The following is a 14,448-nucleotide window of genomic DNA, read 5'->3' as shown; positions in this document are numbered from 1 at the left end:
ACAGTGGGCAGCTACTGTCTTGAATAAAGTAAAGCCAAGTAACCTTAAGTGCCAGATCTGGTTTCAGATTTAGGTCTCTAGGAGTGAATTCAGTGGTCACAATGGCCCTTAGATTCTTAGACTCAAATTTTATAAGAAATTAGAATTGCAACAAATCAGAGGTAACAACCTCATTTTCTTTCCAGTGTTCCTAAAGAACATGAACAGTGGCTAGAAAGCTGAAATAGACTTAGCTAGCCTGCCTTCTCAGGTCACTCCCTGCCCTCAGAGTTTCTTTAGTAACTGGCTCTGGGTCCCCGTGTGAGATGATATAGACCTAAGAGGTCCAGGGGATGAGGTACAGACAAGAGGACATAAAACTGCTGACAAGCCAGAGAACTTAGGTACCTCCAATTACAGAATCTGTTTTGAATCCATTTTAAGGCATAATTCTGCAAGTTACTGTCCTACAGTATGTTCATTATGTACCTTAAAGTCTGGATCAGTTATATATATCTGGATTTTAGAATATCCACGGCACTTCTGATAGCAACAAATGGCATCTGGCACTGGAGGGAACCTGCATTCTTCAATAAACTTCTCTAACAGCATCTAAAACAAAAATAAATAAAAATAATATTATAACAACACTAATTTGCCAATGAAAGTCCTTATGATTTCAATAACCTCTTGCCATCAAAACATTTTCAGCATAGGAATGACTAAATGTTTTTTAGCAAAGAATAAACTACATATAACTTTTAAAGTTTTTCCTTTCAGAAGGAGGCTGAGACATACCCAGAGATAGAGTCAGAAAAAAAAAAAAAAGACTGAACAAAAGTTTCAGAATTTCAATGTCAGAATCAAAATCTTATCCTGTGTTATTATCATCAAGGCTCATTTCACAAGGTTAGCTCTTCAAGTGTCCTTTAGGCAGTCAGAGGGGGTCAGAGGAGGCAGAATAACCCTGAGGAATCTCCCCTGCTCCTCCTTGCCAGAGGCACATCACCTGGGATCCTATCACCCTCAAGCATCTTGTGCATTCCCTGGAGAATTACCCCACTGCCACTGACGCCCCAAGAGACCTGGGCCATGCTTCCAGTGTTGGCTTTCTGTTATCAATAGCTCCTCTGTCTCCATCCCAATTTACTACAAAGAGAACATTCGATGATTTTTTTTCAACAGTTTCGTTGAGATATAATTCACATAGCATACAATCCACACGTTTAAAATGTATATGGTTCAGTGGCTTTCAGTATGTCCACAGGGTTGCACAACCACTGCCTCAGTCTAAAGTTAGAACGGATTTATCACCCAACCAAAAACCCCATCCCTCCCCATTTCCCCCTACTCCCCCAGCCCCTACAAATTGGCAGTCCCTCCCCATTTCCCCCTACTCCCCCAGCCCCTGGCAACTACTGATCTACTTGCTGTCTCTAAATATAGATTTGCCTATTCTGGAAATTTTAGATGAATAGAATCCTAAAATATGCAATCTTTTGTGTCTGGCCTCCTTTACTTAGCATGTTTTCAAGGTTCATCCATGCGGTAGTACTTATTTGTACTTCATTACTCCTTATGGTCAAATAATACTCAATTTTATGGGAGGACCACTATACAATTTTATGAATGGTTTGATTTAACTATTATTCATCAATTGATGGACACTTGAGCTGTTTCCACTTTCTCACTATTATGAATAATATTGCTAATAAACATTTATGTACACATTTTTGTGAGAGTATATGATTTCCTTTCTCTGTATATCCCCAGAAGTGAAACTACTGGGTCATGTGGTTACTCTATCTTCAACCTACTTAGAAGCTGTCAGAGCATTTTACATGTCCCCCAGCAACGTATGGGGGTTCTGATTTCTCCACATCTTATAAACACTTGTCTTCCTTCTTGAATACAGCCATCCGAGTGTGTGAAGTACTATCTTCACTATGGTTTTAATTTGCATTTCCCAGATTGCTAATGGTGTTGAACATCTTTCACATGCTTACTGGCTATCTGTAGAAATGTTTGGCAGATAGAGGTATTCAGATCCTTTGGCTACTTTTTATTATTTTTTTAAATTCCAGTATAATGGCTACTTTTAATTGGATTGTCTTTTATTATTGAGTTGTAAGAGTTGACCCTGTGCTTTTAAAAGCTTCAGCCAAAAGCCAAGTTCTGTACACATGCCAAGCTCTCCACAAGTAAAGGCCTATTCTAGTCAATCCACACGTAACTTAGTCTTTTCAGAAGTAGCAAAGCATTCTATGCCTCTGGATATGAGACTAAATTTATTTTCTAAGTCCTCAAGTACCATCTTAATAACTATAGTCACCATGATGAAACCATGATGCTATACCTTTCTCTAAGTATAACCAGTGAGTCATACTCCTTAATAACGCATGATCTCAGGGCACCTGGGTGGTTCAGCTGGTTAAGCATCTGATTCTTGGTTTCAGCTCAGGCCATGATCTCATGGCTTTGTGGGTTCCAGCCCCACACAGCCCAGAGCCTATTTGGGATTATATCTCTCTTCCTCTCACTCTGCCCCTCCCCCACTCACATGGTCTCTGTCTCTCTCAAAATAAGTAACTTAAAAAAAAATAATAATGCATACTCTCAAGTCAGAATGCCGAGATTCAAGTCCCAGCTCCACCATTTCCTAGCTGTTTAACCTGGAGATCATCATTTAACCTCCCTAACTTAATCTACAGTAAAATAAGAATATTCCTAGTACTCATCTTGCAGGGTTGCTGTACAGATTAAAGGTATGATAAACGCAAGTTGTATGACCGGCACATAAGAAACAGTTAACAGATGTTAGTGATTCTCACTAGTCTTTAAAGGGGAAATACAGGGGCGCCTGGGTGGCGCAGTCGGTTAAGCGTCCGACTTCAGCCAGGTCACGATCTCGCGGTCCGTGAGTTCGAGCCCCGCGTCAGGCTCTGGGCTGATGGCTCAGAGCCTGGAGCCTGTTTCCGATTCTGTGTCTCCCTCTCTCTCTGCCCCTCCCCCGTTCATGCTCTGTCTCTCTCTGTCCCAAAAATAAATAAACGTTGAAAAAAAAAAAAAATAAAATAAAGGGGAAATACACGTGGGGATGCTGAGGACAGGGTGTCCCTACCTTTTTGTCTCCTGATACCTGGGTCAGTCAGTGCAAATTAGTTTTTGCAGTTAGAAGCTCTTTAGAGTTAGTTAGAAGTTCTCTGCAAAAATCAATGGTTACCTTTATTTTCCCTGGTTGAGTCTCTTCAATAATCACATTACTTGTGGGCCAAGTTAACACTCCAGGAAGGCGACAAATCAAGGTTCTTGCTTTCTCAAAATGATTAAGAGCTTCTAGAAATCTAAAGTCAGAATTATGAAGAAAGAAGATATTAAAGCTGTGATAAGAATTTTCATTCCCCACAATAAAAGTCACAGAGATTTCAAGTTTACTAAGAATACATCTGATAAATCACTGTAGAGAAATATTCAATACAACCTATATTTTCTTTAAAAAACACAGGCATGTTGAATCACTATTATTGTACACCCTGAAACTAATATAATACTACAGGTTAACTAACTGGAATTAAAATAAAAACTTTTTAAAAAAGCATTACCACTGCTTACTATAAAAGTAATATAAATTAAAACACAAATCTGCCTGGACACTGGCTTTATTGTGGTAGGTGCACACTAGTCCTTTTAAAGTTGTAATTTATTATTTAAAGTTTCCAACAATTAGGAGTGCCTGGGTGGCTCAGTCGGTTAAGTGTCCAACTTCAGCTCAGGTCATGATCGCACAGTTCGTGAGTTCAAGCACCGCGCTGGGCTCTGTGCTGACAGCTCAGAGTCTGGAGCCTGCTTTGGATTCTGTGTCTCCCTCTCTCTCTCTCTCTCAAAAATGAATAAGCATTAAAAAAAATTTTTTTTTTAAGTTTCCAACAATTAAAACAGAAAACTGAACAATTTGGTTGTTCCATTTTTTTTTATTTGTTTTGCTTACTAATAAGTTAGATTCCTGTAGAGAAATGGCAACCCTTCATTTAAATTAATCAATCATAAATACTTTTTTTTTAACTCTATTAGGACATCTATAGTAAAAATCGCTCTTCTGAAAAAATTCTAAAGAGACTGTGTATGCTAGACATCTTCAACCATAAAGCAGTATTTTAAAAGAACAAATGTGGGGCGCCTGGGTGGCGCAGTCGGTTGAGCGTCCGACTTCAGCCAGGTCACGATCTCGCGGTCCGTGAGTTCGAGCCCCGCGTCGGGCTCTGGGCTGATGGCTCAGAGCCTGGAGCCTGTTTCCGATTCTGTGTCTCCCTCTCTCTCTGCCCCTCCCCCGTTCATGCTCTGTCTCTCTCTGTCCCACAAATAAATAAACGTTGAAAAAAAAAATTTTAAAAGAACAAATGTGTATGTAAACTTTTAACTATATGAAATGTTTTAGTTATGGTTTATGTTTTTAAAAAATGTCAATCGATTTCCATAGTCCATTCAGCAAAAGAATACTAAAATATTGGATTATAAAGTTAACCAAGTCTTTATAATTCTCTTGAGACTAGAGAAGAAAGTTTTCCTGCTTTCTCCAATCTTGAAATGATTGCCCAATTTAAGAACCTTTTTTTTTTTTTTTTTTTGCCTATGGGGAAGAAAAATTCACCTGCAGAAAATTCACCATCCACCGTAAGACAGTTCACAGAACTTTTACCAGAAACTGCATATCACAACAGCAAACAACCAGCATATTAGACATTGAACCCCACACCAGATTATTTTGAAATCAAAATGTAAATGCTTTTCAAAATGGCAAAGACTTTATCATTTATCATAATTCCCATGATATTACACATTACGATCTATTCCTAGATCTTGTGAATAACTGCATATGACCGCTGCATTAAAAAGGGTATATCCTGGGATGGCTCAGTCGGTTGGGGGGCCGACTTCGGCTCAGGTCATGATCTCGCGGTCCGTGAGTTCGAGCCCCACATCGGGCTCTGTGCTGACCCGCTCAGAGCCTGGAGCCTGTTTCGGATTCTGTGTCTCCCTCTCTCTCTGACCCTCCCCCGTTCGTGCTCTGTGTCTCTCTGTCTCAAAAATAAATAAACATTAAAAAAAAAATTTTTTTTTAAAGGGTATATCCTAAAGGCACCTGGGTGGCTCAGTTGGCTAAGTGTCTGACTCTTGATTTTGGCTTCAGGTCCTGATCTCACAGTTTGTGAGATCGAGACCCGTGTCAGGCTCTACGCTGCCAGCACAAAGCCTGCTTGGGACTTCTCTCTCCCTCTCTCTGCCCCTTTCCTGCTCATGTTCTCTCTCTCAAAAAAAAAAAAAAAAAAAAAAAAAAAAAAAAAATAAACAAACTTAAAAAATAAAAATAAAAAGGGTATATCCTAAACAATTTATGCTAAACTTTGAAATTAACTTCACTTGCTATTACTACACAGATGATTGCTAAACCCTCAATTCCCCTCCCTCTACCTGATTTTTATATAAATCGGCCTAGTCACAGGAACTTAACTTTGGGAAGTTAAAGAACTTTCTTTAATCTTTAAAAACATATAAAAGAAGTCCTAAGCACACTCCCAGAGTGGGCTTCCAAGAGTACCAAAGGCCTGATAAAATTTCCCCTAAAAAGACAGATTAAAATGTAAGAATAATTAAAAGCTATGAATGCTATTCAATTAGTCAACAATTATTTCTTCATAAAGTAATCTAACATACCTACGATTATATTGAGTGCAAGTGTAGAACAGGAAATTTTGGGTTTTCTTTTTGTTACTGTTATTTTACAGTTAATTATACTGCTTTATTGTGCCAAAAATATGGAACACTTCACAAATTTGTGTGCATCCCTGTGCAGGGGCCATGCTAATCTTCTCTGTATCATTCCAATTTTAGTCTATGTGCTGTGCAAGCAAGTACTGAACAGAGAGCTTTTTTAAAGCCCAATGCATAATCCTATTCCCAAAGGGTCATATAGCAATTTGGGAAGATAAGATAAGATAAGAAACATTTGGAGAACAACTACCTATTAAACTTTGAGTATGGATTCCAACTATAGGGACAGCTGGGTGGCTCAGTTGGTTGAGCGTCCAAAGACTCTTGGTTCCAGTTCAGGTCATGATCTCACAGTTTGTGGGTTCGAGTCCCCAGTCAGGCTCTGAGCTGACAGCATAGAGCCTGCTTGGGATTCTCTCTCTCCCTCTCTCCCCCACTCACACTCTGTCTCTCTCAAAATAAACAAACTTAAAACAAAAAAATGATTCCAACTATAGAGTAAGTTCAGAGAACAAATTTTTATTTCTAACTCATGATGTCTTTGAACAGATGTACATCTCATATTAAAACCATATTTATACAGGCTTTTAGTGGAAACAGGTATTTTGGTAACCAAAAAAATCATATAATCAGACTTATGTAGCATTAACTTGTATCAATTCAGTCACCATTTGTAAGTGACATATACTAACAGAAAAAAATATACAATCTTTTGTGTCACATTACCTTATTTCAAACGTTCTTATAAGATTCAAAAAAAGGAAGCATTAGGTGCTGAACTGACTGGTCATACTCAATTAATAATTAATATTGATACAGAAATGCTGCTCCTCCAAGCAAACATAATTATGATAGTATGCCACAGAGAAAATAACAATATAATTCCAGAAAAGGGACCACCACCACCTTAGACTTCAAATGAGTTATCCACCCTGAGCATAAAAAAGTACAATTCCTACTAACCTGTTCTTTTTCAAATATACTTTTCCAATTCCACAGTAGGCCAAGCAATCAAGTCCCTCATTGGGATAGTGTTCAATCATCCTCTTAAACTGGTTTTCAGCTTCAGATAATTCCTTCAGTAGCAATAAAAACAATGATCACTTAACACTACAAAAGAAAGGCTAGAACAGATTTTATCTGAAGGTTGATTCTTTTTGTGTAGTATTACAAACTGTATATCCAAAAATTTCTATGGCAAAATCACGCCTTTGGCATTTTATTTCCTTAGCAAACATACAAATTTTGATCATAGGATACTCAGAGACACAACGAAAGTGATCCAGCTTCAGAATGAAACATGGGTGCGGGACACATCAGACAACCAACCAAATGAGCATTTACTAACACACACACAGAGGGCCCAGTATGTGCTGGCTAAAACTAAAAGGTATGAGTTCATGGTATAAAGACTGACTGGATGCAAACACACCATGACCTATCTCCTAGTAAGTGCTGCTCCGCTGGCACTCCAATGATGTTACCACAATATTTTGTGGCATAAGAACGATAAATACTCAGTCTTAAAAATAGCAAAAGCTTTATAGAACTTAGAGTACATTCTTCTGAAAATTCCCAACAATGGAAAACTTCTACGCTTTGAATTTTGTTTTCGAAAAAATCCAAAAGACACTTAGCTCAAGGCAGTCCTGGTAACCCCATTGTGGGTGAAAAAGGAAATGTCACTACAAAATGGGAGTTCATTAAAGCTTTGAGGCCAGTTCCAAAGGAGGCATTCCAAAAATGTTTTAAGCAAGAGCTCTCCTGGAGTAAATACACTGCTTACTTCTGGGGCTACCCTGAGTGATGATATTCTTTTAAATGTCCAAGTTCTATTGTGTCTGGTTTGTTTTTTTCAATCAGTCTCATTAATTCAAAGTAAATCACAAATGTAGTGAACTATTTCTTCAATTTTGATAAAGCAAAACATGGTTAAGATATTATCACTCTGCCAAGAATAGAAGAATTGAGATCATAAAGTCCTATCTCCAACAATCTATTAGAAAAGAGAATTAGACAGGCCCTAATAGAAGATATTCATCTGTCACATCAAGAACAAGGAAAGAAGGCAGGGTGCCTGGGTGTCCGACTCTTGATTTCAGCTCACGTCATGATCTGTCTGTGAGTTCGAGCTCCACATCAGGCTCTGAGCTGACAGTGTAGAGCCTGCTTGAAAGTCTCTCTGCCCCTCCCCCACCCTCAATCAATCTCTCTCTCTCAAAAATAAACATTAAAAACAAAACAAAAATAATAAGGAAACAAGCATGTAACAAGGAAAATGAACCTCAGACGCTGGACCACTGTGAGAGTGGAACATAAAAGATGACTTGATCCTTATTAGGTAGCAGGCAGGGCTTCACTCAGCCAAGGAAGCTTGGAGCCCAAGTTGATAGAAAGGATATATTATACCTGAGGTAATTCTACAGCAATTTTGAAATTTTGGCTTTTATTGAAAACTAAAAACCATGGAAAGCAAAGTACAGTTGACTCTTGAAAAATGCAGGGGTCATAAGTGTCCCATGCAATTAAAAATCCAAGTGTAACTTTTGATTCCCCAAAAACCTAATTACTAAGTCTACTGTTGACTGGAAGCCTTGCCTATAACATAAACCACTGATCAACACGTATTTTGTATGTTATATGTATTATATACTGCATCCTTATAATAAAGTAAGCTACAGAAAAGAAAATCATAAGAGAAAATATATTCACAGTACTATATTTTTCAAAAAAATCCACGTGTAAGTGGACCCATGCAGTTCAAAACCATGTTGTTCACGAGTCAACTGTATAATGCTGTGTTCACTGCAGTTAAGGAAACTTTGCAGGAGAGCACTGAAGGACCATGAGTAATGAAAACCATGTGTGCTCACACCTATACACTGATTCTACGTGCTTAAGGGAAGCCTGTGCTCCAGAAGATAATAAAATACCCAAATACTTAGTAGCCAGAACTAAGAGAACTTAACACAAAGTTGAACTCTCCTTTCTTAATCTCCCCAAGGCCATTCCTTCCTTCCATCACTAAATGCAACCATTATCTCAAACTTGATGTAGGGCTAGCCAGTGTTTTTTTTTACCTTTACAAAAGGCAGAAATAGTCATAAACAATATCTACTATTGTTGCACAAGTTTTCCAAACTGTACATAAGTGGTTATCACAATGTTTGTCATGTTCTCTAACTTGTCTTTTTCACTCAACATGTTTCTTAAATCTATAATGATACAGTAGGTGCTTTACTTTTTATACAAGTAAAAAGTAAATTTCTACTGGTCGTCTGGCATAGCTTTTTTCTAATGGGATCACAAACTAATTTTTCTTTTAAAAAAAAACCAAAAACCACAAACAGGTATTTCAGAAAAAAAATATCAAGCAAGTACACAGAAAGAAATAAACCGAAGTGGCGAAACTATTTTTCACATATCTTCTAAAATGGCATATTTTAACTGTTTATCATCTCTGTTACAAATCTTACCTCCGGCTGTCCTATCCCAAGGAGAGAAATAGCAAGTCCGTAGACTACTAAGACATAGTTAATCATGGCCAGGTTCAATTGCTGTCAAGAAAAATGCTCCAGTTAAAAATTTGAACATAATTTTGCCTAATCTGCACAAACCTGGTAGCCACAATAGAAAAAAAATGTAATAAAATCTCACTAATTGCTATGATTGGGATAAGACCAAACAGAAATAGAAAATATATTTTGCAAAGATGTGCAGTTATACTGAAATCAAGTATTTAAAACGCAGAACCATTATCTCAGAGTTCCTTGAAGGCATGGTTTGTGACAGATTAGAATAACTGAAGCCATACTGTTTTGCATATAAATGGGTACTAGTGACAGATTAAGACATTTTCTCTCTTATAATCTTGCATAAACTATTCACCTAGCTAATTCTTTCTGGATGAAAAGATGTGACTAACGTGAGTCCAAAACCTGGATTTAGTACTTTTGCAGGAGGAGAAGCCAAGCGTTCTAATGAGCACCAAGTAGAGAGCAAGGAGAGAGTCTAGACCCGGGTCGTATAATGTGTGCAACCATAATGGCTGAATCAGAGCATGACCGGCTTCTCACAACCTGGAGCAGATTCAGGCAATCTCAGGTGGGTCTAAGGTACAGTAATACAGTGACCTTAAAGCCTTCGTTCTCATCTACATTCACTTGAAATGCTCCTGCATTGATGAGCCAGTTATAAGACAGAAATTTTACCTTTATTTTTTGAGGATCTAGACCATTGAGCAACTCCGTGAAGGCCTGCGCGGCACTGCGACAGCGCTGCTCGAGCAAAGCCGTGTAACCATCCTGGATTAAGCTTCTCAGCATTTTCATTATATTAGCAAAATCCTGCAAAAGAAGAAATTCTACTTCAGTAATCCAGAGCTATATGTGTTCCGTCTGAAACTTAAGATGCCAAAGTTCATCATAGGGCATTTATATTTTACAACTGATCATAAACCCCCAAAGTTATGCTTTACGCATTATACTTTCTCTACATGGCACCTTTAAAGCAAAAACTTAAAGGTACTACTTCACCATCTTATTTTCAATACTCCTACTGCTGCTGACAGGAAAGGGTGGTTCATTTTACACTGTATGGTTCTAAGCCTTGCTCACTTCTCCAGACCAAACAGACAGCATTCAGAAGTTTTAATAGCACAAATGGAGAATACCAGCCACCAATTTAAGTAACTGTTTGGCTGGAACTAGAATTAGACAAATAAGAACAAGAAATCAATTTTCTGGTCACTATCAGACTTTAACAACTGCCCTCGTGCTCTAGAATTAAACCTTAATTCTTAGCAAGAAATGGCTATTTCAATCTTTGGCTCTGCTTCTGCCTAACATGTGCTTGAAGAGAACACAATAAAATTATCAGGAGAGATTTGGTTAAATGCAAAGGGAAGAGCATAAGAATTAAAAAAACAAAAGTACTATAAATATAAATGTACCTTAAAATAAAGTGAGAAAAAATGGTACCTTTGGATATATATGTGAACATACATCATAGAAGCTGAATTCAAGTTTTAGTTACATGGCAATAGCTGTCACAAAAGTTCCATAAAAACTAGAGAGAGAAGACTACAAGGTTAAGCCTAGACTTCCTCACTCCTTGACATACACGTGCACACCACTGAGGAAAGCAGAAGATGCAAATACGTGTGCAATATTCCTCACTGTTCCTAACAGTAAAGATCCAAAAGGAGGCCCAATGCACAAAGCACAAAGGGAAGAGCAGTTTGGTCACAATTAACAAAAGCTGCCTACTGGCTTTCGTCCAAGGAGAACTTTCCCCCAGAATACACACGGAACAGAGAAGCTCTCACATAAACTTCGTATTTGCTACAGTATTTAATAAAAGCTCGAGGACAGCTACATTTATGTTGATATGAATTTTATTTTATTATTTTTTTAATGTTTACTTATTTTTGAGAGAGAGAGAAAGTACAAGAGGGGCATGGGCAGAGAGAGAGGGAGACACAGAATCCGAAGCAGGCTCCAGGCTCTGAGCTGTCAGCACAGCTTGAACCCACGAATCACAAGATCATGACCTGAACCAAAGTCGGATGCTCAACCGACTGAGCCACCCAGGTGCCCCAAGATACGAGTTTTAAAAGTTATAGACGATGATGTGCTATCCCCACAAATACTAGTTATTAGCCCTGAATGTACTGATTCCATTTTAATCTCTTTCACATTCTAGAAAAGAGTCCCTTTTAACTCATGCTTCTGTTAAAAATTGTTTCTCTCAGTAAATACAATAAACGACCATTGAGTACTAAAAGCTCCATGAGAGCAGGCTGGGTTGCAATGCCATATACCCAATGTCTCTCGTTCTTCAGGACAGACAGGGAGGGGCCTAACCAAAAGTGTGTTGAATGAACAATGGAAGGCTCAAAAATAACTACCATATTTATTTAAATCACCTTTGATCTTTCACAGGCTGTCTCTTCTATTTAAGTCTTTCATAGTTTTTTTTTTTTTAAAGTATTTTCACTATTTATTTTTGAGAAAGAAAGAGAGACAGAGTGTGAGGGGGCAGGGTAGAAAGAGAGGGAGACACAGAATCCAACGCAGGCTCCAAGCTTTCAGCACAGAGCCTGATGCGGGGCTCGAACTCACGAATCTTGAGATCATGATCTGAGTCGAAGTCGGATGCTTAACCGACTGAGCCACCCAGGCGCCCCGGTCTTTCATAGTTTCTAGAGTCAGTAAATCAATGTAAAAAGCCATAATTTTAACATCTCTGTCAGAAATTCTAATTTTTTTTAATGTTTTATTTACTTTTGAAAGAGAGAGAGAGACAGACAGATCATGAGTGTAGGAGGGACAGAGAGAAAAGGAGACACAGAATCCAAAGCAGGCTCCAGGCTGTGAGCTGTTAGCACAGAGCCCGACGTGGGGCTTGAACTCATGGATGATGAGATCATGACTTGAGCGAAAAGCTGGACACCCAACCGACTGAGCCACCCAGGCACCCCTAACTGCCAGAAATTCTAAAGATGCTTTTATGCAACTGGTTAGAAATGTTTTCATAAACTGCTTGAAACATGCTTCATTCCTTCAGTCTTTTGTGAGATATTTGTCATATATACCTAAAATAGTTAATTGAATTTTTAAATGACCCCCATATTGGGACAAGTATTATATGCCATGTTAATACACATTTTTAAGAGTGAAATTTAAATCCAATATTCTATTTTAGAAGAAATAAAACTATGTCTACATAAAGAACTGGATGACCAGAGCAGATGCATATGAATCACATTTACCCAAAAAAGATCATCTTTCATTTAGTACTACATAATCTATAAGTGTTCAGTGACTGGAATAGTCACTGGCCAAGGTTTCATGAATTCTGGATTGCATCAAGGTTTTTATCTCTTCTTGAATCAATTTTTGTAAGTTGGGATTTTTCTAGGAATTTATCCATTTCATCTATATATGCTTTCAAATTTCTTGGTATGATGTAATTTATAATAGTATTTTGATGTATTTGTAATATTCAAGGATCTGTAGTAATGTATCCTTGTTCATTCTTGAAATTGTCTTATAATGTCTTCTTTTCTTCTTCCTCAATCAGTTTCAATACCAGTGTATAAATTTTACTTATACTGACAAAGAATCTATGGTTATCTCTGTGAATCATTCCACTACATGTCTGTTTCCATTTCATCATTTTCTACTTCAGTCTTTATTATTTCCTTCCTTCTCCTTTCTTTGGGTTTATTTGCTGTCTTTCTTTTTTCCTAGCTCCTGGAATAACTGCTTCATTAATTTAAAAGTTTTTGTTCTTTTCATACATACGTTTAGCTTGATAAATTTCCTTCAAAGTTATCTTTTAGCTATACTCCTTGCATTTTTTTAGAAGACTTTTTCTCTTAGTTTTCGGTTTACAACAAAACTGAGGAGGTACAGAAATTTCCATTATACCCCTTGCCTCCTCAAATGTACACCCCACTATCACTCATCAGAATGGTGTATTTTACATATCTATTTTTTTATTGAAGTATAATAAGCATATGTTATACTAAATTCAGGGATACAACACAGTGATTCCACAATACTTAACATTATGCAGTGCTCACCACAATAAGTGTAGTTACCATCTGTCACAATCCAGTTATTACAATATTATTGATTATATTCTCTACGCTATACTTTTCATCACATGGTTATTTATTTCATAACTGGGAGTTTGAACTTCTTAATCCCCTTCACATAGTTTACCCATCCTCCCACCCTCTCCCCTCTGGCAACCACCAGTTTCTTCTCCGGATTTATGGGACTGTTTCTGTTTTTGTATGTTGTGTTTGTGTGTTTGTTCACTTGTTTTGTTTTTAGATTCCACACAGAAGTGAAATCACACGGTATTTAACTTTCTCTTTTTCACTTAATGAAATCTGGTCTAGGTCCATCCATGTTTTAAGAATGGCAAGATTTTATGCTTTTTTTTAAGAATACTCCACTGTATGTATACCATATCTTCTTTAACTCAGAATAGTATATTTTTCACCAAACATGAACTACACTCACACATCTTAATCATCCAAAGTCTATAGTTTACCACAGAATACACTCCTCGTGTTGTACATTCTATGGGTTTGGACAAATGTATAAGGACATAGAACTATCATTATGATATCATACAGAAAATTCTCACTGCCCTAAAAATCCTCTGTGCTCTGCCTATTCATTTTTCCCCCTTAATGTATATTTTTTTATTATTTTTTAAATTTCTTAAAAGTGTTTATTTTTTAAATTTTTTTTTTTTTCCAACGTTTATTTATTTTTGGGACAGAGAGAGACAGAGCATGAACGGGGGAGGGGCAGAGAGAGAGGGAGACACAGAATCGGAAACAGGCTCCAGGCTCCGAGCCATCAGCCCAGAGCCCGACGCGGGGCTCGAACTCACAGACCGCGAGATCGTGACCTGGCTGAAGTCGGACGCTTAACCGACTGCGCCACCCAGGCGCCCCAAAAGTGTTTATTTTTGAGAGAGAGAGAGAGTGCGAGTGGGGGAAGGGCAGAGAGACAGAGAGGGAAACACAGAATCTGGAACAGTCTCCAGGCTCCAAGCTGTCAGCACAGAGCTCAATGCAGGGCTTGAACTCATGTACTGTGAGATCATGACCTGAGCCAAAATCGGACACTTAACCAAATGAGCCACCCAGGGGCCCCATCTTAACGTATATTTTAA

The 14,448-nt window shown here is 37.9% G+C and overlaps 1 protein-coding gene and 1 non-coding gene across 6 annotated transcripts in view; both read right to left on the bottom strand.

Moving 5' to 3' along the window:
- Positions 1-14,448, bottom strand: part of TTC3 (tetratricopeptide repeat domain 3) — a 112,599-nt gene that overhangs the window by 44,803 nt on the left and 53,348 nt on the right. For all 5 annotated transcript variants that reach the window (XM_030328892.1, XM_030328891.2, XM_030328888.1 and 2 more), the window contains 5 exons: positions 9,960-10,094; positions 9,225-9,305; positions 6,712-6,824; positions 3,203-3,323; positions 469-591 (listed from right to left, as the gene is read on the bottom strand). In XM_030328892.1, the coding sequence (XP_030184752.1) occupies positions 469-591; positions 3,203-3,323; positions 6,712-6,824; positions 9,225-9,305; positions 9,960-10,094 (573 nt within the window). The remainder of the gene's footprint in view (positions 1-468; positions 592-3,202; positions 3,324-6,711; positions 6,825-9,224; positions 9,306-9,959; positions 10,095-14,448) is intronic.
- On the bottom strand, positions 5,787-5,892 carry LOC115524294. Its single transcript, XR_003972007.1, has one exon. It is a non-coding gene; the product is annotated as a U6 spliceosomal RNA (small nuclear RNA).

The sequence above is a fragment of the Lynx canadensis genome, chromosome C2 (genome assembly GCF_007474595.2).
Source record: "Lynx canadensis isolate LIC74 chromosome C2, mLynCan4.pri.v2, whole genome shotgun sequence".
In the NCBI taxonomy this organism is placed as follows: Eukaryota; Metazoa; Chordata; class Mammalia; order Carnivora; family Felidae; genus Lynx; species Lynx canadensis.
Note: the sequence above shows the minus strand (reverse complement) of the source record. Positions and strands in the feature narration are given on the sequence as shown.